The sequence below is a fragment of the Miscanthus floridulus genome, chromosome 5, assembly GCF_019320115.1.
Source record: "Miscanthus floridulus cultivar M001 chromosome 5, ASM1932011v1, whole genome shotgun sequence".
Taxonomy (NCBI): Eukaryota; Viridiplantae; Streptophyta; class Magnoliopsida; order Poales; family Poaceae; genus Miscanthus; species Miscanthus floridulus.
This window is the reverse complement of record NC_089584.1, coordinates 30,633,318-30,658,375: the sequence shown is the minus strand read 5'-3', so window position 1 is coordinate 30,658,375 and position 25,058 is coordinate 30,633,318. Positions and strand designations below refer to the sequence as shown.

At 42.9% G+C, this 25,058-nt stretch overlaps 3 protein-coding genes across 7 annotated transcripts; 1 reads left to right on the top strand and 2 right to left on the bottom strand.

The window, feature by feature from the left end:
* Positions 1-4,497: 4,497 nt before the first annotated feature.
* On the bottom strand, positions 4,498-11,288 carry LOC136451890 (mediator of RNA polymerase II transcription subunit 27-like). Its single transcript, XM_066452569.1, has 7 exons — positions 10,939-11,288; positions 9,012-9,173; positions 5,680-6,133; positions 5,384-5,443; positions 5,092-5,160; positions 4,849-4,892; positions 4,498-4,757 (listed from the first exon to the last, which is right to left on the bottom strand). Exons 1-7 carry the CDS (start codon positions 11,253-11,255, stop codon positions 4,616-4,618), a joined length of 1,248 nt encoding a protein of 415 aa, XP_066308666.1. The 5' UTR covers positions 11,256-11,288; the 3' UTR covers positions 4,498-4,615.
* A 197-nt stretch (positions 11,289-11,485) lies between these two features.
* On the top strand, positions 11,486-20,312 carry LOC136449763 (pentatricopeptide repeat-containing protein At5g57250, mitochondrial-like). Of its 5 annotated transcripts, XM_066449941.1 has the most exons (6): positions 11,486-14,910; positions 15,121-15,315; positions 15,396-15,477; positions 15,588-15,694; positions 19,779-19,937; positions 20,101-20,312. In XM_066449941.1, exon 1 carries the CDS (start codon positions 11,565-11,567, stop codon positions 14,835-14,837), a length of 3,273 nt encoding a protein of 1,090 aa, XP_066306038.1. In that variant the 5' UTR covers positions 11,486-11,564; the 3' UTR covers positions 14,838-14,910; positions 15,121-15,315; positions 15,396-15,477; positions 15,588-15,694; positions 19,779-19,937; positions 20,101-20,312. The 5 variants fall into 5 exon arrangements, with proteins under 5 accessions (XP_066306038.1, XP_066306041.1, XP_066306040.1 ...); XM_066449944.1 differs by lacking the exons at positions 19,779-19,937; positions 20,101-20,312 and adding an exon at positions 18,581-18,706 and having other exon boundaries at positions 15,154-15,315; XM_066449943.1 differs by lacking the exons at positions 19,779-19,937; positions 20,101-20,312 and adding an exon at positions 18,581-18,706 and having other exon boundaries at positions 15,434-15,477.
* LOC136449765 (peroxidase 72-like) lies at positions 16,820-18,960 on the bottom strand. The gene is made up of 4 exons (XM_066449946.1): positions 18,645-18,960; positions 17,792-17,983; positions 17,517-17,682; positions 16,820-17,412 (listed from the first exon to the last, which is right to left on the bottom strand). Exons 1-4 carry the CDS (start codon positions 18,870-18,872, stop codon positions 16,994-16,996), a joined length of 1,005 nt encoding a protein of 334 aa, XP_066306043.1. The 5' UTR covers positions 18,873-18,960; the 3' UTR covers positions 16,820-16,993.
* Positions 20,313-25,058: the final 4,746 nt, after the last annotated feature.

Below are 25,058 nucleotides of genomic sequence, written 5' to 3'. Positions count from 1 at the left end.
TTTGTAGGAATCATGCACATTGATTTTAGAATCAAAATACCACTTGAAAGATGACTTCTCATGAATGTGAGAATCATTTTCAAAAATGATATTCGGGAGAAATTATCTACAATTTGGACTTTGGCATATATTAGATAAACAAAAGTAGGACAAGATATGTGCCGTGCTCCTAAACAATTTTAAACCATGTAGGTTTGCTCCAAGGGTTGACAATGAAACCGAGCAAGCCTACCATATAATATACCTATTGAATGCATAACAAAAGATTTAACCATGTAAATGCAAACATAGGCATGAAAGATAACTAGATGCTTTAAGAGTATATCAATTGAAAAACAATGCCAATTGAAATGAATACTAATTGAAAGTAATGACATCTAGTTACCTAACATGGAAAGAGGAATTTGGGTCCATAGTATTCACTACCTCACTTGGCAATGATTTTGTCTATCATGATGCACCCCATGAAATGCACACATACTTTGCCAAGTCTCCAAATTCCTCGAAGTCCGACGGACTTCTCACTTTCCTTTCGGGATCCAAACCTTCTTGGTGCTCTTCATGTTTGAAATGATTTCCTTTGGCACCCAAAAGCGTTTGACCCCATTGTTGGCTTGCTTGTTTACCTTGATGGCCACTACCTTGTTATTTTTCTTCTTCTTCAAGAGATAAGGTGTGGAGGCCTTCTTGTCCACCTTGTTGGTATAGGTGTTGGAGAGCTTGCTTGTTTCTTTTTTTCTCTTTCTTCTTTGCTCCTCCCCCATTCTTCACCTTGCACTCATAGGATTTATGACCTTCCTTGTGGCACACGTAACAAACCACGGTTTGTCCTTCATCAAGCTTCTTCACTCCTTTGATGGTGTTATCTTGATGAAGTTGGGTTTGCTTCGCCTTGCCTTTCACTTGAGTCAAGTCCTTGGTGAGGCGAGCTACTTCTTGCTTGAGTTGCTCATTCTCCTTTACAACCTCTTGTGTGCATGTATCTACAACAACTTTCTCAACACAAACTTAGTTGCACAAAGGTGAGTCTAAACATAAATCATTGCAAGAAGTAGAGGCATCCTTTTTAGACATGTTAAAGATAGAATTTTTCTTTTTAGATGCCTTGGTGGGGGTTGTGCTAACGGCTTCAAGATTAGCAACTTTATTAGTTAGCTCATCACAATGTTTGCACATGGTTTCCATTTTAACAAGCAAACTATTATATGTTTCTTGTGAGCTAACTAACTTTTCTTTTAATTTTTCATTTTTCTTTTCAAGTTGCTCATCATTGATTGTGCATGCATTTATTGTTGCACTAGCCTCAAGTTTCTCAATTTTAGTAGATAGTTCAACATTGAGATTAGCAAAGTTCTTATATTGTTCAAGCAAGGTTTTGTATGCTTTTTGTGAACTATCTAGCTTTTCTTTTAAACTTTTGAGCTTCTTTTGTTGACTAATGCAAGCTTTAGCATAATTAAGATTTTCTTGTACAATTTCATGATAAGAAGGCATATCATCATCACTATTACTCTCACTAGAGGAAGAGCTTTCGTTACCTCGTGCCATAAGGCACACACGAGAAGAGCTGATGATGAATGCTTGCGGCCTCGCCTCTTGTGATGGGGTTCTTCTTCACTTGAAGAATCATCCTATGATCTTATTGATGTGAGAGCTTGGTTCTTGCATGCCTTCTTCTTTGTCTTGGGTGTGGGCTTGTTTGGACAAATTTCCACAAAGTGCCCCAATTCGCCGTATCCATAGCATCATCTCTTTCTTTGCTCATTTTTTTGATTTATGAAAATGAAATCTTGAATTTGGATGGGCACACCCTTGACATTGAGCCTTTGGATCATCTTCTCCACCTTGTTGATTACTTTGATTGATTCTTCATCAAGATCAGAGATGGAGGAGGAAGATTGATTATCACTTAAATCTTCATCATCATCATCATCATCGTCCTCATCTTCTTCTTCATCTTCACTTGTGAAACTTGAGCTTGAGCTTGTCTCAACTTGCTTGCCCTTCATCTTCTTTTTCTCGCTACAAGCGAGAGCTTTGCCTTTGCTTGATGAAGAAGCTTCTTCTTGACCTATCTTATGTGACATTTCAAATGCCACTAACTTACCAATGACTATGCTGGGGTCATGTTGCTCAAGTCCTCCATGTTGTAAAGGATGGTGATGATGCTTGCATATTTCTTTTGTGATAGCACGGAGATGATCTTCCTCACGATGTCCGCATCATCTAGCTTTAATAATCCTATAGAATGGAGCTCATTGATAATTAGATTCAAACAAGAATACATATCACGAACAAGCTCATCATCATTCATAGTAAAGAAATCATAGTTTTGCTTTGCTAGACAATGTTTTTGCTCACGGACATTGCTTGTGCCGTCATGGAGCTCTTGGAGTTTTAACCAAATTTCATGTGCCGTATTTAAAGTGAATACTTGGTTAAAAACATCCATACTAAGTGATTCAAACAAGCAATTTTTAGCTCTAGCATTGAAGTGCATTTCTTTTTCATCACTCTTTGTGGGTTTTTTGGGATTCTTGATGAGGTTCACCTGTCACGAGTGACTCTCCATACACCCAAATCAACTACCTCAAGGTGGCAAGCCATTCTAGCTTTATAGTATGGGAAGTTAGTGCCGTCAAAGTGCGGAGGCCTAGCGGTATCCATCCCAACCACTCTAAATAGCGTCGGCTCAATGGCGGTTAAGCCAAAAATCCAAAATGAGCTAACCGGCTCTGATACCAATTGAAGGGACCATGACGCCTAAGAGAGTGGGTGAATTAGGCAACTTAAAAATTCTAACTCTAAACTATGGCCTCTTTTTCTAACCCTAGCAAAACCTATGCAATAGATAAACTATCTAGATGTGCAACTATGGTTTTGCTAGTGTGTTGCTATCTCTACCGCAAACGTAGTAAAGTAATCAATGTAAATGCGGAAGCTAAAGAGTAAGGTAGAGATATGCAAACTCCCGTCGACGACTCTGGTATTTTTATCGAGGTATCGAGAAGCGCGCAAGCTTCCCCCTAGTCCTCGTTGGAGCCCCTCGCAAGGAATTCCTCGTAAGGGCCAAGCTCCCGGTCGGGTAACTCCGTAGATAGCCTCGGGCCTTCCCCACGCGCAAGTGGGTCTCCGACGTGCCTTCCGACAAGCCTCTCCCGGATGCTTCCCGCCGTCTTCACTATCAAGCTTCCGGCCAAAACGCCGCGGGCCTTGTTCCCTCCGGTACACGGTGGCGGCCACACCACAAACGCGGTTGGTGTGATCTCGCAAGACTTCAAGCCCCTCCGATGTACAATAATGGTGCTCGCAAGCACCAAGTGGTAAGAGGTATGCAAACCTCTCTAAACACTTGGCCTAGACCTAGAGCAAGCGCATAAGCGGTGGTCTAATCAACCTAAGCACTTCGCAAAGCACCTACGCTAATCACCTGATGAATCACTAAGCACTATGCAAGTGGAGATCACTAAAATGGTGTATCAACACCCTTGGTATGTTTCCTCAGCTCCACTCTACTCAAATGGCCAGTTGGGGGTTGTATTTATAAGCCCCACTGAGAAAGTAGCCGACTGCAGAGCCACTGGTCCACCGTCCGGTTGTCCCGACTGCCGAGCCACCAGTCCAGCGCCCGATCGTCCCGACTGCCGAGCCACCAGCGTTCGGTCGCCTCCGCGAGCTCATTTCTTCGCGATCTTGCGTACGGCTTGGTTCCAATCTTAATGCTTGGACTTTGCTTGATCTCTTGGGTCTTCTATTGTGTTCCTAAGGTCTTGCTTGAGGTGTTGATCATCGGATCATCACGTCGCCTTCGTCCAAGTTACGTCTTGCACCTTATTGAACTACAAAACAAACACTTGCAAATTCATTAGTCCAATTTGATTGTATTAGACATCAAACACCAAAATCCAAAGTAAATAGGCTAAGGGTTCATTTTCCGTACATATATCAGCAGGAATTACATTGCTGCACTGATTCTGTAACGCCTCAAATGATACAGGCCTTGTTTGGATCTCATGCATATTTTGAGAATCATGATTGATAGTGGCTATAGATTATAAGCATTGATTGTGTCTATGACCCTGTTTGGTAAAGCTCTAGAGCTAGCTAGTTGGGTATTTGTAGTTATAAAAAATCTTGGATCCAAAAATAGAGATATGTTGGGAGCACTTGGGTGATTCATTTCATTTATAGTTTGGCAAGACATAATTATTTGAACCCCTCTAATTTAATCTGCAAATTACAGACCCAACATTGGAGCTAGAGCTATAGCAAACATGCCCAAAAGCTAAGTGAAATCAGATAGCAGAATTATAAGAATCTAGGTGGACCGATTGTATAACCTGTACAAGAATCTGGGTTGTTTGGACCAGCTCTGGATTTTTTTTAAAATTTGAATTAATCTGTAGGTTAATCTGGGCAAGAGCGTAGAAGATCAACTACCTAAGCAATCAGTAACGTTTCTGTACGTAAGTCACCTGATGGGTAGCACACATTCCGGAAAAATAACACTGTTTTACATAGAAAGACTGTTGTACACGTACTTTGTCAGTGACAATGTCAGAAACATCCTGTGCTATCTAAATAGTCTGGGGTCCAATATTAGAAGTCTAATCAGCTAGCCATCATAGGAAGAACATCCAATGTGATAGGCCTCTTGAAGATCTGGTCCAACATTAGAAGTCTGGTGATAGGGGCGGTGGACGGGAGGCAATAGCAAAGCCAAGGACTTGTCCATCATCAGAAGCCGTCCGCATTTGCTGCACGCATATTAATCCAAGAATTGCTTATTAGACCAGCAGAAATGCAAATAATGCTATGGGAATGGAGTTTGACATCTAGGAGTAGTACCTGCAAACCTTTGTAAACACAGTCTGATAGCTGGCAATCCAACGCTGCAAGACAATAAAATGTTTTTAGTAACAGAAAATTGTCTGAAATGACAAACAACAAAAGTGTAGAACTATGATAGCATCGATCAAAGCTTTTGCAATGATTTCCCCCATAAAAAAAATCTCAATGACTAGTTCGAGGAAAAATCTCAACGACTGGATTACTAATGTGAAGAAGGAACTGGAAATTCTTGCAACGTACCAAAAGCAGAGCAAGTGCTTTACTCGGCTCCACACTGATGAAGTACTGCAAGGCCTTGTCAGCATGCTCCTTCATAATCAAAACATTCTATTAATCTCACCCACCTTTTTGCTTCTAGGGCTTGTTTGCTTTAAGGCCTGCCAGACAGCAATCTCCACCCTAGGCTCACAAAATCCAACGCCTGGGAATGCATGGAGAGCCAGGCAAATCTGGCTAGGTTCAAAGCAAACAGGCTCCTAGTGCCTCTTATGAGAACAAAATTTAAAATAAAAATATAAAAACACACACTTGCCTTTACATGCTTAAACACATGATGCACCGACGTGCCTCTCGCATGAAGATAGCTTCCTCCCTAGCAAAATATTCACATAATGTGTCAAAAAGGATATCTACCAAATTTATCAACTGGGCGACTGAGTTTGCTCATTAAGAGTATCATAGAAACATGCTACAACAATGAAGTGATCTTGGTACGTATGAAACTAATAATCAGACATACTGTGAAACATCAGCGCATGGCTGCATAGCTGCTCATGCAATGTTCACAACTGAGGTGGACAGAGTCAACATTTAGAAAAAAGTCATTACCTCAGTGGGAGAGAAGAATGCCACTGCATCAGGATCAGTAGATCCAGCAGGATGCAATGACACTACAGCTCTAAATATTGAAGGAACCAGCAATTCAATTACTGCAACTTGGTCTATGGGAGTTGTCAGAACACCAGATCTCGATTTGCCCATATTTTGCAGGTTCAGCTCTTTAGATGGATTCACAAAGTCATCATCCATCAGAGATGCTAATGATGAAGCTCTTTTTGACCAATCCAGATGCCAGTATGTGAATATTTTCATGTTAGGTACTTCATTTTCTAAATTTTTCAGTATTTCAGATAAAGATTTTTCCTCTAGATCTCCGTTGCTGGCAATCAACTTTGGCTTTTTGGTGACACCAGGTTCACCATCATGGAGATGGCTAAGGACTTCGTCTTCTAGATGAGGAAAGAATCTTCTTTTCTGGTCAGTGAAGGCCTTGAGAGCTAACCTGAAAACAACATGGGCAAGCTCAAAATCGTAAAAAAAATTGAGCATATCTTAAATGAATAATGCAAAACTACAGAATCATTTCTCCAGTTTTTCTGCCAAGTCTCCAAGATAGTAGGAGATGATTGGGTGGCATCCAAAATCGCCACACACACCACCGCTATTCATCACAGCGGCAATTTTTTACTTTTTAGCCCTTTTTTTGAAAGTTTCTCACAAATAGACCCCTGGAGGAAAGATTTCAGAATCTGGACCCTTAGCTCGGCGCCATCGATGCTGGCGCCGAGCTAACACGTCTCGGCGCCAGCGTCCCTGGCGCCGAGCTCTTGGGCTCGACGCTGACGTGGCGCCAGCTCGGCGCCGTAGACGCTGGCGCCGAGCTTTGCGCCAGGATGTATGGCGCCGAGTGTGGGGTGAGCGCGTCGCTGCCTGTGCCTGCGTGCACGCGTTGCACGGCTCGCCCAGCACGGCACCATGTGCTAGCTACGCAGTACTGCTAGCAGAGACTTGGATAGCAGTAGACGCAGCAAAGTCGGCGGGCACATGGCCTGCTATATATATAGTATGGTGCTATATGAAGTGCCGTGGCCGTATGCACAGCTGTGCTGCCCGGTGCCCTGTGCGTGGTGCCTGAGGGACATGTGGACACACTGGGTGCCAAGCGCGGAGCCGAGACGTGATGCCTGAGGTGACGTGTACGTGCGGCTGTGCTCTGCGCTGCGCCCACATGCTCTGCCCGTCCCGTCTGCGCTCTGAACGGATAACGTTAAAAGAAGAGAAGGTTTGGATAAGAACAAACAACAGTGAATGAGTTAAATATTTTTATGTGAGACACCATAGAGTTTTCCATCTTTTGACCAACAACAGATCCTACGTGCCAGAAACAATTAAAATGGTAAATTTGATTTGTAATCACATAAATGTTTTTAAACTATATGTTAGCAAATTAATCTGCCACACATTACTATTCTGTTTTAGTCCTATCTTGCTAATCACGGCTGCTGTCCGTGCTTGTTTATTCCTGTCTTGCTCCCGCCATGGAACAATCACATGTCTATTAATTATATTAAATTGTTACTATTTCCCTTTACTCCTTGCAAAAAAAACTTTACACATATATTTATTTGTTAATTAAAATTTGATGTTGTAATGACAAATATTTTAATAATAAAACAGGTATTCATCTCTTTTAATCATACCTCGTGTTTTTTTTGTTCCGAACAGGCCCACAGAAGAACCAAACATGATGTAAGAGCGAGGAGGAGATGGCCGGGGAGCATGCAAAGCACGGTGGGTGGTACGTGTGACTGACGTTCATGGGTACATATAGGCCGGATAGATGGAGGGACAGCGACGCCGAATTGAAGCAGCCACAGTGCCTTTACATAGAGGAGCAGGCCTGAGCTAGCCGGCCTAGGTGCATGCGTGGTAGCGGCGAGCGCGAGGGCGCAAGTGAATGCGCCAACAACCCAACAAAGAGGAGGTTGGAGAATTAAAGTGCCACATTGAATTGAACAGATTTGCGTGCTTATTGCAATGAACAAACGATTGCGTGATTATTGCGTCTCCTAGAAAATGTATACAAAATTACTTCTACTACGTACATTCCAATGAACAAACGATTTGCGTGCTAGTAGTAGTGGCCACACGCACTGACGCACATCGCATGTGGAGCCTACGTGTTTCGTAGCTGACATTCTGACAACACATGGCAGAGTCAGGGCGCTAAGCTCGGCGCCAGCCTCTATGGCGCCGAGCTCGGCGCCAGCGTCTACGGCGCCGAGCTGGCGCCACGTCAGCGTCGAGCCCAAGAGCTCGGCGCCAGGGACACTGGCGCCGAGACGTGTTAGCTCGGCGCCAGCATCGATGGCGCCGAGCTAAGGGTCCAGATTCTGAAATCTTTCCTCCAGGGGTCTATTTGTGAGAAACTTTCAAAAAAAGGGCTAAAAAGTAAAAAATTCGGCATCACAGCCAGTAGGGATGGCTGGAGGCCATGATTGTGATTGGAGGACCACCCAGATAGGACACCAGTTCCGCAAAACCCTCTAAAAGACACCATTAGGGTGTGTGTATGTGCGTGCGTGCGCGTGTGTGTGTTGGGTAGAGGGGTGGCAGTGGTCACTGCCTCACTGGGGTGTTAATTGATTAATTGTTTTCATTTGGTTGATGGAATCAAAATTAAACAAAAAGTGATAGTTGAGAGACGTAACCTGTAATTTTTCCTTATCCCAAAATGGAATAACCATAAATGGTGTATAATTTCTAGATACTTTTAGTTTGCTATACAAAAGTGAACAGGAACACACTTGTGCTGAATTCTTGTCCTCTCCCTATAGACTGGTGGGTGATTGCAAGCACCACAAAGTACTAACATCCAAACATGCTTACGAATTAAAAAAATTGTGACATTTCCAATGCCATTCTAAGTCAGGTGCATTTGAAAAAGGATGAATTCTGTTCAGCACAGTAATTAAAAATGACCCCGATTGAAAAGACAAAAGTAGTGGTTTTAGATGAATGAGGAAGACAAATTCTTGCAGATGGAGCGAAAATTCTCAATTAGAGAAAGCAAGGTTCAAAACAAAAACACAAATGAGAAAAGGGAGGAACAGGCCATAGATTTTCTCATAAAATTCAGCCAGGAAAGCACTTATGCACTTGCAAGTCATAGTGATGTCCAGAACTGAATATGACTGTGATTGCACAAATTCAGCTGTCACAAAGAATTATATTACCATGAAATAAACATTACGAAACCGCATTCTGTTAACATAGGCTAGTGAAAATGCCACAAAGAAAAGTAAGTTCATAGGGAGAAGCACATTATTTGGAGTATTAACTAAACAAGACAACACAATATACCAAGTAATGAATTTTACCTAGTCCTGTCCACAGCAGATGCACCAGCCTGACCTGCCAGTTGACGCTTCCAAGCATAAGCTACAACAGCACCATCTGGACAAACGAGTGGCATGTGCAATCCCCATGAATTGCCTCGAGCTTTAAGGGCCCCATTAAGGACTCCAGACTCCTCTAATTGCCTTCCTAACATTAAAACAAGGAATTATTCACAGATGAAAAAGAATGGCTAAAAGGAAGACAAGATATTTGTTAGTCTACATCTACACTAAAAAAACCTGAGAAAGTTTGAGAATTCAAATGCTTAGCCTGATTAATGATAATAAAGAAATAGTTCCATTCTACATGAAGGTTTAAAAAACGAAAACTAAGTTCTACACATGCATAAAATCTACAAATAGAGTAGTGAAAAATTAAAAGTGAGAGTATAATAAAACTGCAAAGCTACAATTTATCCATGGACCAAAAAGTGAAAAATGCTGCCATTCAGCATCTTAATTCTGAAGCTACTTCCTCTGATCACAACTAACATCCATCTAGGTTTTTCCTAAGACATTTTTTAGCTTTTACTAGCAATATTTACAAAATATAATTATATTATATGAAAAGGGTTATATACGCAAACGGACCACTAGCTGAGTTGGTTAGGTGGTGCTAGTAACACTCCTCAGGTCCTGGGTTGGACTCCTCGTGGGAGCAAATTTTAGGCTGGGTTAAAAAAAATCCCATCGTTTATCCCAAGTCAAACCACAGGTCTAAGGCCCGGCCCTGGTCATGGTCGTTCTCACATGGACTACGGTGCCGCCGTGTATGGGTGGGCCAGGGGTTCGGGGGTTTTCTCGATCTGCGTGAGGTCTTCTTCTTAATACAATGCCCAGGGGCTGTCTTAACACCCCCCCCCCCCCCCCCCCCCCCCGCCGCGCACGCGCAGGTCGAGTTTTTTTAAAGGGTTATATACTACGAAAGTATTTTCATAATAAATCTGGTAATGTCAATCTTGTGAAGTGCATATACATATATAAAAATATTATATTGATGGTCACAGTTAAAAATATTGACTTAGAACAAACCTAGATGGACCTATATATACAATCTGAGGAAGTAGTTTACTAGGAGAATAATGGCAAAAAAGGCAACTTATGCGTTTCTAATGTTGTGCTTAACTGAATTCAAAATGGCTGAAGATTTCTTCATGGCTTCAAAATATCCTGAGTCATGGCTAGTATGGTGTACTAGCTTAGCCATAACTAGTAAGTTCTTCCCCCCCAAGAAAAAACCCTAGTAAGTCCAGTTTTTTTTTTCCCAAAACTTAAGTTGCTGGAATATTTCATCAGCTTTAATGACTTCAAAGTTCTGTAGTTCTGTTGACGTGTAACATGAGTTCCAGAAATGCAAAATAGAACCAAGTTCACCCATCTTGGCAAAATATATTTTGCAAAAGATATTCATCCAACAAGTCCAAATTACAGGTACACACTCAACACGACAGCATGTGTAAATAGAACCACTGATGTCCAATCTTCACAGTACCTCAACAGTTAAAAGCCTAAGTAATGTATAAGACAACAGTAAGCCCCAAGACTAAGAACAACCACAAAGTGGTCCAAGTTCCGACATAACACTAGTAAAGTCGGCATAACTGAAAAAACTATGAAATATTTTAGTGTGTGAGTGACCAACCCAAGACCTAAAGCAAAGCAATTCCGAACTACAGTTACCAATTTCCTGAATATCTGTTAGACAATATCAGATGTGCTACGTTGAATCTCTCATCAGCAGAAGAAGTGTTAGTGTTCTTTTCAGTAAAATTTTACATTTACCTGCAGTCAGTAAAACGCACCCGAGTTTTCTGTATAGAAAGCCAGGTGAACTGTACCTAATCTCCCGGATCGAGAGGGAAGGGAGAACGGAGGTGTTAGGGCAGGAGGAGATGCTGGGGACTGGTACCTGCCGAGGGCGCGGAGGTCCTGGAAGTGGAGGCGCATGGCGGCCTCCTCCTTGACGATAACGCGCTCCATCCTGTCGACGTGCTGGTGCACACTGTACGGGGGAGCGCCGCCGGCGACGAAGAGGGCCTCGAGGAGGCGGTCCGCGCCGAGCCGGATGTCCGCGATGAGCCGGCCCGCACGGCCCAGCCGCTCCATCGCCTGAGCCACCTGCTTCGGCGGCGCGTCCCCGCCCGCCGGATCCTGCGGGTGAGCCACCGTCGGCGCCGACGGCGCCACCGCAAGTGCCGACGCGTGCGCCTGAGGCTGCTGCATCATGATTCCTGGGCCTCCGAATGCCAGAGCTGCGGGAGTGTTGCCGGCCGGCCCCGTAGTAATTAAAGTAGTAGGCCGTATAGGCCCATGATCGACGCCGATTTGTTTTTGTTGGGCTGACCTCGGCCCCCTAAATAAATAATCCAAACCGTCAAAAATAGAATAAACTCCTTTCAGAAAGGAATTCACTCCCCTTCGCGCACAGCGCACTCAGCATTTCAGCTTCCACTCAAAAAAAAAAAAAAAAAAAACTCAGCATTTCAGCACCGGCGTTTCGAAAGTTCCACACCCCCGCCCGGCCGGCCAGCGGCCATGTCCCTCCCCGGCGGCAACGGCGAGCCCCCTCCCCCTCCACCGCCGTTCCCCTCACTCATCAAGCTCGGCCGCGCGGTCACCGTGCGACACGTTGACCGCCTCCTGACAGTGCTCCTCCGCCGCCGCAGGCACCGCCTCCTCGCCGCGCTCGCCTCCCAGGCGTTTGCCAACGCCATCGCCCCTACTCCGCGCACGCACCTCCTTGCCGCCTCCGCCCTGCTCGACTCCGCGCGGCCGCGGGACGCCGCACAGCGCCTCGCGCTTGCCTCCCGCACCGCCAGTCGCCGTCTCTGGGATGCACTGCTCCGCCGGGCCTGCGCCGGGGGCGGCGACCCGCGCCACGCACTGGAGCTACTCTCCGCTGCCATCGAAGACCACGGCATGGTGCTGTCGCCTTCCACGTACTGCGAGATGGTGGTGTTGCTGTGTGCCCACGGGGAGGTGGATTGCGCGCTTAGGGTGTTCGACTTAATGACCAGGAGGGGGTGTCAGGTAGAGGATCGCGTTTGCAGCTCGATCGTTTCTGGGTTCTCCAGAACTGGGAAGGCCGGAGCAGGGCTGGATTTCTATGAGAAGGTGAAGAGTCAGTTCAGGGGATTTGATCCGGGCCTTGTGACACTGACATCAGTTGTCCATGCTCTTGGGTTGGAGGGGAGAACTGGTGAGATGGCGGAGCTTATGCGGGAGATGGAGTGTAAAGGCATGAATGCTGATGCTGTGTTTTACGGCAGCATGGTTCATGGATACATGAGTCATGGGTTCTTGATGGAAGGTCTTCGGGAGCATCGATCCATGCTAGAGAAGGGAATCGAAGCCGATATGATTAACTATACTACTGTTATTGATGGACTCTGCAGAGAAGGTAGCGTGGAGAAAGTAATGGGGTTCTTGGATGAGATGGAGCGAGTGGATGCTAAGCCAAATTTGATTACTTATACATCACTGGTTGGTGGCTTCTGTAAGAGAGACAGGTTGGAAGATGCTTTCTCTATCGTGAGGAAACTGGAACAAACAGGCGTGGTGGTGGACGAGTATGTATATTCGATTTTGATTGACAGTTTGTGCAAAATGGAAGATTTAGACAAGGCTTTCTCGTTGCTCACGGAGATGGAGAATAAGGGAATAAAGGCTAGCATCATAACATACAACGCGATAATAAATGGTCTGTGTAAAGCTGGTCACACTGAAAAGGCTCTTGAAATTTCTGAAGGTGTTGCTGCTGATAATTTCACATATAGCACACTGTTACATGTTTACATCAAAAGAGGTGACATAACCGGTGTTATGGCAATAAAGGATAGGCTTGAAGGTAGTGGTATTTCTATGGATGTTGTCACATGCAATGTTCTTATCAAAGCATTGTTTATGATTAACAAGGTGAATGATGCCTGGAGCTTGTTTCATAAAATGCCTGAGATGGGCTTAAGACCTAATACTATCACCTACCATACAATCATAGACAAACTGTGTAAAGCTGAGGAAGTTGACAAGGCACTGGAGTTGTTTGATGAATACAGGAAAGATTCAGGATTCTCCACTGCAGTTGTTCATGAGTGCCTGATTAAAGCACTGTGTAATGGAGGAAAAGTTGACATGGCTGACCAAATATTTTATGATCTTGTTCAGAAAAAAATAAGGCTCAATTTCTTTAACTGCAGGAAGTTGATTCATGCACACTTCAAAAGACACGGTGAACATGGTGTGCTGGATTTCATTTGTAAGGTTGGTGAATTAGATATTGACTTATTTTCATCTGTTTGTAATTATGCTTCTGCTTTCTTAAGCAACAGAAATTGTTGGCAAGCAGCAATGGATGCTTACAAGTTACTCAGAGTGCAAGCCATTGCTGTAACTAGTAAAACATGCTACAAGCTGCTCAAGAGCTTATACCGAAATGGAAGTGAAGAGGTCATACAGCCATTGCTATGTGATTTCATTAAAATTCATGGCCTTCTTGATCCGACAATGATAAATATGATGTCTTGTTATCTCAGCAAAAAATGTGTTAGCAAAGCTATTTGGTTTTCTAATTACATGGACAAAGGCAGTGTTCCTGTCAGTGTTCTGAGAGGAGCTGTCTTTGCCCTAAAGAAGCAAGGTGAAGTTCTAGATGCATGTAACTTTTTGAAGGTAGCTGAACAAAGTGGGTTTTCAGTAGATCTAGCCATGTACTCCATAGTGGTGGATGGCCTTTGTAAGGGTGGGTATCTTGGAAAAGCACTGGACCTTTGTGAAAGCATGAAAAAAGAGGGATTTCATCCGAACATTATCATTCATAACTCAGTTCTCAATGGTTTGTGTCATCAAGGATGCCTTACTGAAGCTTTCAGGCTCTTTGACTACATAGAAAACAGCAAGATGCTTCCAACGATAATCACCTATACCATTCTTATAGGTGCTTTGTGCAGAGAAGGTTTGTTAGATGATGCGGATCAGTTATTCCAAAAAATGTCCACCAAGGGTATCAAACCCACTACCCGTGTTTACAACTTGCTGATAAGTGGTTATTGTAACTTTGGATTAACTGAAAAGGCCCTTGAGCTTATGTCTCATTTGGAGGAAATCTTTCTTTTGCCAGATTGTTTTACACTTGGTGCAATTATCAATGGACTCTGTCTGAAAGGTGAGACTGAAGCTGCATTAGGCTTCTTTAATGAATACTGTCATAGGGATATGGAACCTGATTTCGTTGGTTTCATGAGCCTTGTCAAAGGACTCTATGCAAAAGGAAGGATGGAAGAATCCAGGGGCATCTTGAGGGAGATGTTTCAGTGCAAAGAAGTCGTGGAGTTAATAAACAGTGTTGGAGATAAGATTGAAGCGGAGCCTCTTGTTGATCTCCTATCTTCTGCATGTGATCAAGGGAGGATTGATGAGGTTGTAACTATCCTAAATGAAGTGGGACTCATGCTTTTATCCTCTTCAAATTCTGTCAGCTATAATGCGCTTGCCCACCTCAAGAAGGTACAGAAACCTGAGGATGCTTATGATTCCATGACAAATTCAGGACAAGCAAGTCCAGTCGCTTATGATATTTCTAGCAATAGTCTCCTTAGGATTTCTGATGGCATAGTTCAACCCATGATAGATGGAGATGATAGTTTATCAAAACTGAGTGGTGACACTGATATTGACTACCAAAATTTGCTTGGAAAGTCTTTCAATGATGATTTCGAGTCATACTATGCTGCTATTGCTTCACTTTGCTCGAAAGGGGAGGTTCTTAAGGCCAACAAGGCAGTGGAAGCAATGATTCAGAATTGTGGTTAAATTTGGTGACCTGTCCAACTTGTTAGGGAAACCTTTCTTGCTGCAGTATCAACATCTGCAAACATGTTAACTCGTAAGTACAACATGTTTTTTTTTTTGATACAGTTGAGACTTGATGTCACAGCATTGGGGTTCACAAAAGTTGTAATTACCTTTTTTTTGCATTTTAGCCTGTCTTGTTTAGAAAAACAAAACTGTGCTTTGGGTTCATCACACAACCATCACACGATCTCATGCACTCTTTATTATAACTTTTTGTCTCTTCTTTTTCTTCCTGAAACAGACGCCATATCAAAACAGATCCCACTTTCCACAGGAGTTGATAGAGCGTCTTCTGGTTGACCCATGGCACCCACCCATATGGTTGTGAATATTTGATCTTCAATATGGTTTAAGGTTCTGAAAGTCCTTGAGGTTGAGGATACATGTTGTTAGATTCAACCAGTTTACACCCCAGCTGATATCCTTTGTCTTTTAGGTATGTTTTCTGCTGGATGAGTTCCAGTGATTTCTTTTTGTTTTCAATCTTCCCTGCATTGACTGACCATATTCTTCTAGACATTTACCAGGCCTCTGGTGTAAATGTTGAACTGTAGGACATGAGGAAAAGAGAAAACCAATACAGCAGCGGGTTCTGCAAGTAAATAGCTTCTTTAACTCGTACTTTATTACTTATTTTCTCACTATTAGCCCCATTTCCAAGTGTAATTGCTTTCTGGATCCTTGAACTGTATTTATCTTCCATTTCAGATGCTTGTTCTTTAAATACATGAAAGCAGAAGCTGTGCTATGATTTTGCTCATATCTCTGTTCAAGAATCTGAATAACACCAACAGATATGAGGCTGACACAACCAGGTACCTTCTAGTGTTGCATGTGAAATAGCATCCATTGATATTGATGTTGTTATGCCATTTGAATGCTTGCATGGGAACCCTAAAGATTTCTATTAGGCATGGCAACCTGACTACATAGGTCGCATGAATGTATCTTTGGACCTTTCGTATGATGATTGAAGTTTTTCCTTTACAAACCACTTCTCTGATTCCATGTGTTGGTACTAGATTTGTGCATATGAATTAAGAAAGTAGATCAAATGACCTTGGTGCCCTTCGTTTATCATGTATTGGAAAAGATGACACATTCATTTGTGAGAGTGGTAGCATTTATTAAGTAGGGGCAAGGACGGAAGAAAAGGGTAAAGATGCATGGAACGACCTACATTTGGAGAAAAGTTGAAAAGTCTAAAGAGACCAAAATTTGGAATCTGGGGGAGTAACTTTTGTCCATACTTGATTCCAATATGGTAGGAGAGCTAGGGTTAAGGGGGAGCGAGATTGCTGACCAGGGACCTCTGCCCACTGCCGAGCAAGAAGAATTTTCCTTCTTAATTCCTGCTTAATTCAATCAATAACACGCCTGGTATTACATAGCCTGGCCTTAGTACACGATCTACTAACGAACCAATCAGCAAACTAACATTCTTATTCTTATGTAACCAACCTGATCTGATAATTAATAATTAACAAACTAATGCAAGTAGATGGGTTATCCTTGAACCCTGGATGCCAAGCTAGCAACACCATGCCTGCGTCCATAACACTTCATCCCGCCTTGATAAGCAGCTTGCTCTCAGCAAGAGGCAGCAACTTCCCAGTGTGGCAACAAGAGGCGTGGTGCGACAGAACCAAAGGCATCGATCTCGACGTCATCTCAGGATAAGCTCAAGATCTTGTTAACGATTTGTTAGCTATTTCCCAGCAGATTAGTTGACTTGTTACCTCATTTTGTTAGGCCTCTAGATTTGGACAATTGTTATCATTTGGTTTTAAGCAAGACAATAGGAAGTTGTTGCATCTTCCACTTGGCCACTCACACCTTTCATCTCTCACCAAGTTACACAGCACAGCGCCGCCGCAACGCTGTTATTGAGTTGTGATTTTGGTCTTTGGAGTCAAAACATGACAAGTCAAGTAAGCATATCTATGGCAACCAAAGAATGAACTCATCTTATATTGAGTTATTAATAGATACATTTTACAATGTGTTTAAATAAAACACAAAAGATCGAACATATGATAAAATCACAGCCATGCTTACTTATTTAAACAAAACACGCCACCAACATCACGTACAATTCAGCACATAAAGTGACCTCAGTGGCCGTTGTTGAGCTTCCTGCAGTTCTTCCTGATCTCACCTTGTGACCCTGTCAGTGGTGAGATGCTGCCCATATTCACCATTGACTGCGCAAAGTGCTGGAAGAAGAGATTGACATCAGCAGCATATGCCTTCACGAGGGCCGCTGTCTCAGCACTCTTAGTTAACAGAACCTCATCAGAGCTTAGAAGGCCCTTTCCGGACAGGAGGTTCTTGTAGTAAAAATTGTCAAACTTGGCTGGGGTAACAAAGTCCAAGGGGAAAAGGTTATTGTCACCACCAGAGCGGGGACACCCCTGCCTCAGCTGCGCGGCGTAGGATACATCCAGAGTGCTGTCAGCCATGCCATTGCCTGTCTGGTTGTACAGCCTTTGCCGGAAACTAGTGCACCGAGACATACCTATGGTGTGACCACCTGTATATGCACATGATATTGTATCCATTTTGTGTAATATGAGTGTGCGTTAAGTTGGTCAATAATGAAGGACAGATGATACTAAGAAATACACGAAAAGTCACCTGAGAGGGCAACAACATCAACAACATTGAGGCCCTGGCGCTTGAACTTGGTGATGATAGTGGGGAGTGTGTTGTTGGGGGCTGGGATGTCATTGTTGGAGCCCTGGATGCTTGCGCCGAGCGAGTCCCTCCGGCCAAGTGGCACGTCCCAGTATGGGCCACCAACCTACAGGTTAGAGTTCAGAAAAATCTAACTTTGCCAAAGCTATCGCTATATATACAAATATCATGTCTCTTCCTTAAGGTTGGACAGGGTTGTTGATAGTGGAACGTACCAGGGCAGTGGAATCACGAGCCGCGAGGGCAAGAATGTCGGCACAGGAGACAGTGCCTGGGCAGGCAGCCTCTAGAGCAGCCTTAATCTGGTCGACCACCTCAAACCCTCTGAGGGAGTTCCTGTTCGGGTTGGACCCTTTCTCACTAACTATGCTGCTGCTGTTGTCCAACAGCACCGAAGCATCGCAGCCCTACACATGTAACAATGTTGTAAAAGATTGGTAATTACTAGCCACATGGAATAGTTTAGAGATTAGGCACATGCTACAGAGTAGTGGTGACAGTAGATTCATCGGGCACATGCATTGAGTAAGAGATGACAAACGTTGCACAGAGAGCTTCAATCATTGTGCACTAGAGTTAAGTAAACATCTTCTCGTGTGGCTTACAAAAAAAAGACTATCTTATATAGCACTCAAAAAAGGAGAACAATAGAGTTAATCAATCATAGTACTGGCTCGATCATGTCACCAGGACATAAAGTAGTGCTGGCATGGGCAATGGTAGGCTTTCTCATCAATCAATAGTAATTAAAGAAGTTAGCCAAAATAATATAGATTCTCCCATGCTAACTTTTCTAATACTTAGGCACGCATGTTGCACAAGCGCATTTCAAGTTATTGGTTTATACAGCCAAAGCTAGTAATGAATTCATCCATTTACCTTTGCTTTTCATGTTTGTTTGCAACACCTTTATATGGATTACCAATAATCTTATTGTACCAACATATAGTTAAAAGACTTGAAGTACAAAACTTGTATCGCTAACTTGTTATAGTGTACTGCAGTATCAAGTGTCATAGCTGTGTCGGAGCATGTGACAAAGAACATAACAGAGGAAGCAGAGTTTACCTTGACAAAGCAGTCATGGAAATGCATTCTGACCAAGGATGCCGCCATCCTGGTCTCCTTGGCCACAGCCTGTGCCACAATGGACTGCACAATCTCTTTTGCCTTGGGGCACGAATGGTCATAGAACTGTGGGAACAAGCCACCCCATGGGTGGCCAAGGACGACACTGGGAAGGAGGAGGGGAGAAACAAGGCAGAGCAAGACGAGAGAACCCATGGAAGTTGCCATGTGAGTAACCTTTGCTGTACTAGTTATAAGAGAAGAGAGTGTTGCTACTTGCTTGTTTCTCTTCTTCTCTTGTGGATGGTTTCATAAGATGGGCATATGGTGGTATATATAGCTGCAGGAAGTGGCTGTAGTGCATGTAAGGAAAAGGAGGGTTGGTTTGGAGCAGGGGACGGTGGGATCAGATGCAGCAGGCAGCTGGGTTGTTAGGGTGATGCGTATAGAATAAGCGAGCTTAGCTAGACACTGTGGCAACTGCTATAGTAATTCCATCAAGTTACAATTCAGCTCTAAGTAACGTTCTTAGTTGCTGTTTGGTGCTTCAGTTTTAGCTCAAAGTGACAGAGATTAAAATTTTGGTCCTAGACAAGCATATGTGGAGTGAAAACAACTCTGCCACTTATTAAACAACAAGCATTGCTGCTGTTTTCCCAAAGGACTGGAATAGTGCGAAAGAGGGAAACTGAAATGAGGAGTCTATGATTAATTGATGATTATGCTGCTCATATGTGCATATGCATTATGCAACTCGTCCTTTGAACAAAACTACCTAAACAGTACAACAAAATGCAATTTTATTGTGAATAATTGCATTATGTAACAGCATCATATCCTGGATCTGGAGTCTTCCAGGAATGGACTTAAACTACCTCAATAGGACAGGTGTAGCAGGTAGATCAGTCATTGTTCTAACTTTATCCTAGTTGTATCAAGATCGGGCTAGGCCCACCCATAACAAGTACTAATAGTAATATATTTGTCCAACCATATTTAACCTTACACAGCACATGACAATATAGCATACACTGTATGAACTCAGGTAACCAAAGTACAAAAAGCTTAGCTAAAAGTGAGATTTTGCTTCTGAAATAATCCAACTACTTTTCTCATACTTAAGTGTCGTTACAGGTCGTTTGGTATTTTTATTGATGAAGACTACATGTGGCAGGATTATCTGGAGGGAGGGTTCTTTTATCGAACATGGATTCGTATCCCTGTCTTTGGGGACAAAAGTATATATGATGCTACAGCAGCGCGCCTTTTTTCGCACAAGCTTCATATCAATAGGTAACGTCTAAGATTTATGGGTCATCTCGTGGTTTCACACCTTAAAATTAGGGTCCTTTGGCTATATCAGTGTATTGATCAATACGAAAGACCGGATGATTCATCAAACGGCTGGAGCGCGTGCCTGCCTAACATGACTGGCTTCTGCTGCTGTCCAATGCAGGAAACCGACTAGCCGGTTCCGCAGCCAACACACATGCATCCGATCAGGTCAAGCGCGACGTGTGATGTCCCAACGGTCCAACGCCTAGGTCTTGTTTAGATTGCAAATTTTTGCAATCTGGATACTGTAGCACGTTTCGTTTGTATTTGACAAACTTTGTCCGATCATGGACTAACTAGGCTCAAAAGATTCATCTCGTGATTTACAACCAAACTGTGCAATTAGTTATTTTTTTTACCTATATTTAATGCTCCATGTATGCGTCCAAAAATTAATGTGATGGAGAGACAGTGAAAAAACTTAGAATTTGGAGGTGATCTAAACAAGGCCGGCACGTGATGATTCGTGTTAGGTGCTTGCATGGCCTACATTCGTATCACGAGCTGGTTCCTCGAAGGAGCGTTTTGGAAAGCTTCCACACGTACTGACACTGGTACCGGTAGGAGCTGCTTATTTGTTCTTTTGCACACCACATATCAGTGGCCGTTTCTTGAAGGAAACATCAGCGTTCGGTTGGTACTGTCAAATATTTCAAATAAACATAAAAAAGGTTCATGCTGAGAATAAGGAAATAATTGGAAATGTGAAATTATTTATACAATGTCATATCATAACACAGTTAAAAGAGGAGGAAACAACACTACAACGGAGAGAATTCATGGAGGAAGTTAGCTAGTGGTGTACAACGGTGATTTATCTATGTATATTTTTGCTAGACAAATATACCTCTGTATTGCGATGTTTGTCCACTCTACACACCTAGGCTAGGAGGCACAAATGTTTAGCGAATTTTTACGTGATTGGATCATTAGTATTGTATTCATTAGAGTCACCACCTAGTAGGTACATGAACAGGAAAAACATTTGTGAAATGGGGCAGGTACTGAGCATACTGATAGCTTACTATATATTTCCATCAAACATTATTGGTTCCTGCATTATTCCATCACGTTCTTTCATAGGTAAAAACGCAAAAACTATATAATATAGCCCTTGCAACCAACACGAGCCCCACATGCCTCGAAAGAGAAATCAAACTTTGGCATCCCTACTGCTCTCACCTGGGGGAGACAAAAAGCGACATGTGCAAGACAGCCAAAGTACCTGCTCTTGACTTCTGATGTGCCTCCGGATTCATTATTTTCCTACTGTTCCTCTCCTCCTAATTGTACTCCTATAACTGCAATTCACACTTAACTACACTTCAATCATGCTTCCTGTGGAGGAAAAAGCCAAAGTTTGAATAGGCCTCCACATGACTTCCAAGTTAACCAACACTAGTTTTTTCTAATGCAGCTGAAAAATAATTTATCAATGATTTCGTGAGTCAGCAAGAGTTGGCACGAATAATTAAATGACACATTTATATAACTGATCAGAGAGCTGATTCATGTATTATTTTGGTGTTGCTTTCACCAACCCTGATGTGGTGTCCAGATTTTGAGCATCCTTCATGTGGATTTGCTGGTGATTTGTAAGCAAGAATCAATTCAAAAAAAGGTTTTAGGAGGCAAAAGGTATTTTTAATTACCATGCGTGGTCGCCCAGGATAATTTAGGTTAATGTTATTACTTTTACAAGGTCAAATCTTACCGTTGTTTTGTCTGTTGATTGAATGATGTTTATTTTGTGATGCCTGGAAGATTCCTAAGTTATAACCTTATCAATTTACCATGAGTAGAATTAGCGAGTATTTAATGAACTCCCTTAGCATAGAAGGCTAGACAGATTAAGTTAACAACAATTGATTAGACATAATAATTAACAAACGTCATGATCCCAGTTATACTTAGCTGATCGTGGAAGGGAGAACTACAAGCCGACCGCTGCTTTATTGACTGTTGGAGACTGCGCTTAGCTTCCAAGAGATGACTGTTTACTAGGACTCTAGGAGTACTGTGTTTGCTGCTGCAGCTGAAGCCAAGGTCAGACTTCAGAGGTGCTTGTTTCTACGCTTCTGGAAAACTAACCTCACTTTACGTAATATAACGTGTGATGGACAAATATACATGAAACCGTGCTTTTAAGCTTGGTAGCTAGCTAGGATGAATGAAACAGCGACATAAAACGACATGGGTTCGACCTCACTAGCCTTATAACAAAACCAGAGGCATTTCTTTTGCAATAATATGACATGCAAGATCGAGGAGGAAGGGGCATATATATGCATGCACACTCACCCCTACGATCACATTGTTCTAAGCTACAAATGCACATCTTCAATGGAAACATACTATTCTAAGCTACAAATGCACATCTACAGATGAACAACTCGATTAATATGGATACCTTGTTTTTAAGCAGATTTATGTGCAGTAAGGAAAAATAGAGTTCAAGCTTACATAAATAGAGTTCAAGGGAAAAATAGAGGCTCAAGCTTACATAGCAGTAGAAAACCGAAGATCAATCACTCTTTCATTATATATATTGCTAACAAATATCCTTAATCAGAATTATTTATGCCAGTAATTAATTGTCCTCACGGCTTGGGTGCAACAACACAGACCAGCGGTTTTGCTTTTTTGTATCTCAGTCAATCCCTACTCCAATTTGTTAAAACTGAAAGAAATGCAAGACATACTCAAAGGCCCCGTTCGCTGGTCTGAAACTTGGCTGAAACTGGCTGAAAAACACTGTTCCGGCTGAATTGTTGTGAGAGAAAAACACTGTTCCGGCTAAAAAAAAAAGCCGAATAAACCATTTTTAAGACAAGCGAACGGGCCCAACATTATTGAGCCAGGAAGACAGGTGGGCTAATCTCATCATCATAATTAATTAGTAACATCACATCTAGCTAGCTAGCTACTCCATATACACAATAAATCCAAAATTTCCACAGCCCTAAATTTCGGAATGAAGTATTTTTTAGGTACACACTACTGGATTCAGGTTCTTTGCCGAGTGCCTGAGGTACCCGGCAAAGGCCAGATTGCACTCGGCAAAGCCTTTGCCGAGTGCGACACTCGGCAAAGAACACACGACAAAAAATTAATCAGCAAAGCCCTCTTTGCCGAATGTCTCCGAGTGCCCCGGGGACACTCGGCAAAGAAAAGCAACCGTCACGGCGCCGATCCCGTTGACGGTTACTTTGCCGAGTGCCAACCCGGCAAACACTCGACAAAGATTTTTTATTTTTTTTAAAATAAATTTCTTTGTCGAGTGCCAACCCTTCAGACACTCGGCAAAGAGTTTTTATTTATTTTTTTACAAATTTTCTTTGCCGAGTGTCAACCTTCAGGCACTCGGCAAAGATTTTTTATTTTTTTTAAATTTCTTTGCCGAGTGCCCCTGTCCGGCACTCAGCAAAGTTTGAATTTTTTTTAATTTCTTTGCCGAGTGCCCTCTGCCCGGCACTCGGCAAAGTTTGAATTTTTTTTTTTAAAAAAAAATTCTTTGCCGAGTGCCCTCTGTCCGGCACTCGGCAAAGTTTGAATTTTTTTTAAAAAAAATTCCTTTGCCGAGTGTCCTCTGTCCGGCACTTGGCAAAGTTTGAATTTTTTTTAAATTTCTTTGCCGAGTTTGAATTTTTTTTTAAAAAAAAATTCTTTGCCGAGTGCCATGGTCACAGCACTCGGCAAAGCTGGAAAAATGGTTATCTGGACACCAATTTTTCCAGCTTTGCCGAGTGCTATGACCATTGCACTCGCAAAGGGGTCCTTTACCGAGTGCAACACTCGGCAAAGTGACCCAAAACTGCAATTTTTAATTTTTTTTATATTCCATCATGACAAATAAATTCATACGAACATATATCACATATATATCTCATTCATCACATATATATCTCATCCATCACATATATATCTCATCCATCCATATATCCATCCGCACATATCACATCCATCACAATATATATCACATATATAATAATAAGTGCTCAAGTCCATCCAAATAAATACACAAGTCCATCAAAGTCCACAAGTGCATCACAAGTATATCACAAAGTGAACAACAAATAAAAAAATACAATGTGCACTCATCTCGGCCAAGGCGACTGTGGTGAAGGCCCAGCTCCATCATTCGGAGGTGTATGAGGTGGATTATTTGAACCACCATCAGATGGAGACTGCACAAAGGAGAAAAGATTGCATGCGAGACAAGATTATTTGGATAGCTAATCTAGGAAGGTAGAGGCCATACAAGCAAAGCACAAGCGAAAGTAAAAAACTTTCATACTCACAGGAGTAGCTTTAGCTGCAGGACGCGGAGGCGGAGGTGGAACCAACAGCCCAGGTGGTAGAGAGAAGCCCACATGTTGCCCAAGTCCTTGTAGGAACTCCGTAATATCCGTCAGCCTCTGTGCCTGGGCCTGTCGCTCGGCCCGCTCAGCCTCCAGCTGGGCCGCCATCCTCTGCTACCTAGCCTCCAGCTCCTGACGTTACCTCATTTTTGGTTTTCCTCTCTCTAAGCTTCGACCCATAGTAGGTTACGATAGCCTGGATACGCACCTCGTGATGCATGTCGGAGACGAGTTTTTTACAGGCTTTGGTAGTCACCTGCTCCGCCCTGGCCTCAAATCTCTCCTCGCATCTATAATAAGTCTACATACAAAAGCGATGTATCCATTCATTATTTCAAGAAAAGTCCAATGAATGCGACGTATTGAGCAATGTCGTGCGAGGGAGACTTACCCAAAGCTCTCACTAGTAGACAGACCCTTAGTCCCGGTTTGTAGCTCCAACCAGGACTAAAGGTCCCTGCCCAACGGCTACTGCGGCAGACTTTTACTGTAGGGGATCTTTAGTCCCGGTTGGAGCTACCAACCGGGACTAAAGGTTCACTTTTACTCCCGGTTTGTACCTCCAACCGGGAGTAAAAGTCTACTCCCGGCTGGAGGCTCCGTCCAGGACTAGAAAGGGACATTTAGTCCCGGTTTCTGTATACAACCGGGACTACAGTTCCCCTCCTATATACCTCTTGTTCCTCCCCACTTCGAGCTTAGTGTTCTTGCTTCATTG

Coding starts and splice junctions, on each gene's coding strand:
- LOC136451890 (XM_066452569.1), bottom strand. CDS start 11,255: ATGATGCAGCAGCCTCAGGCGCACGCGTCGGCACTTGCGGTGGCGCCG. Junction 6,134..9,011: donor TCTGCTGTGGACAGGACTAG/GTAAAATTCATT, acceptor TGTTGTTTTCAG/GTTAGCTCTCAAGGCCTTCA. Junction 5,161..5,383: donor ATGTGTTTAAGCATGTAAAG/GCAAGTGTGTGT, acceptor TTGATTATGAAG/GAGCATGCTGACAAGGCCTT.
- LOC136449763 (XM_066449941.1), top strand. CDS start 11,565: ATGTCCCTCCCCGGCGGCAACGGCGAGCCCCCTCCCCCTCCACCGCCG.
- LOC136449765 (XM_066449946.1), bottom strand. CDS start 18,872: ATGGCAACTTCCATGGGTTCTCTCGTCTTGCTCTGCCTTGTTTCTCCC. Junction 17,984..18,644: donor TCCATGACTGCTTTGTCAAG/GTAAACTCTGCT, acceptor TTACATGTGTAG/GGCTGCGATGCTTCGGTGCT. Junction 17,683..17,791: donor CTCGTGATTCCACTGCCCTG/GTACGTTCCACT, acceptor TCTAACCTGTAG/GTTGGTGGCCCATACTGGGA.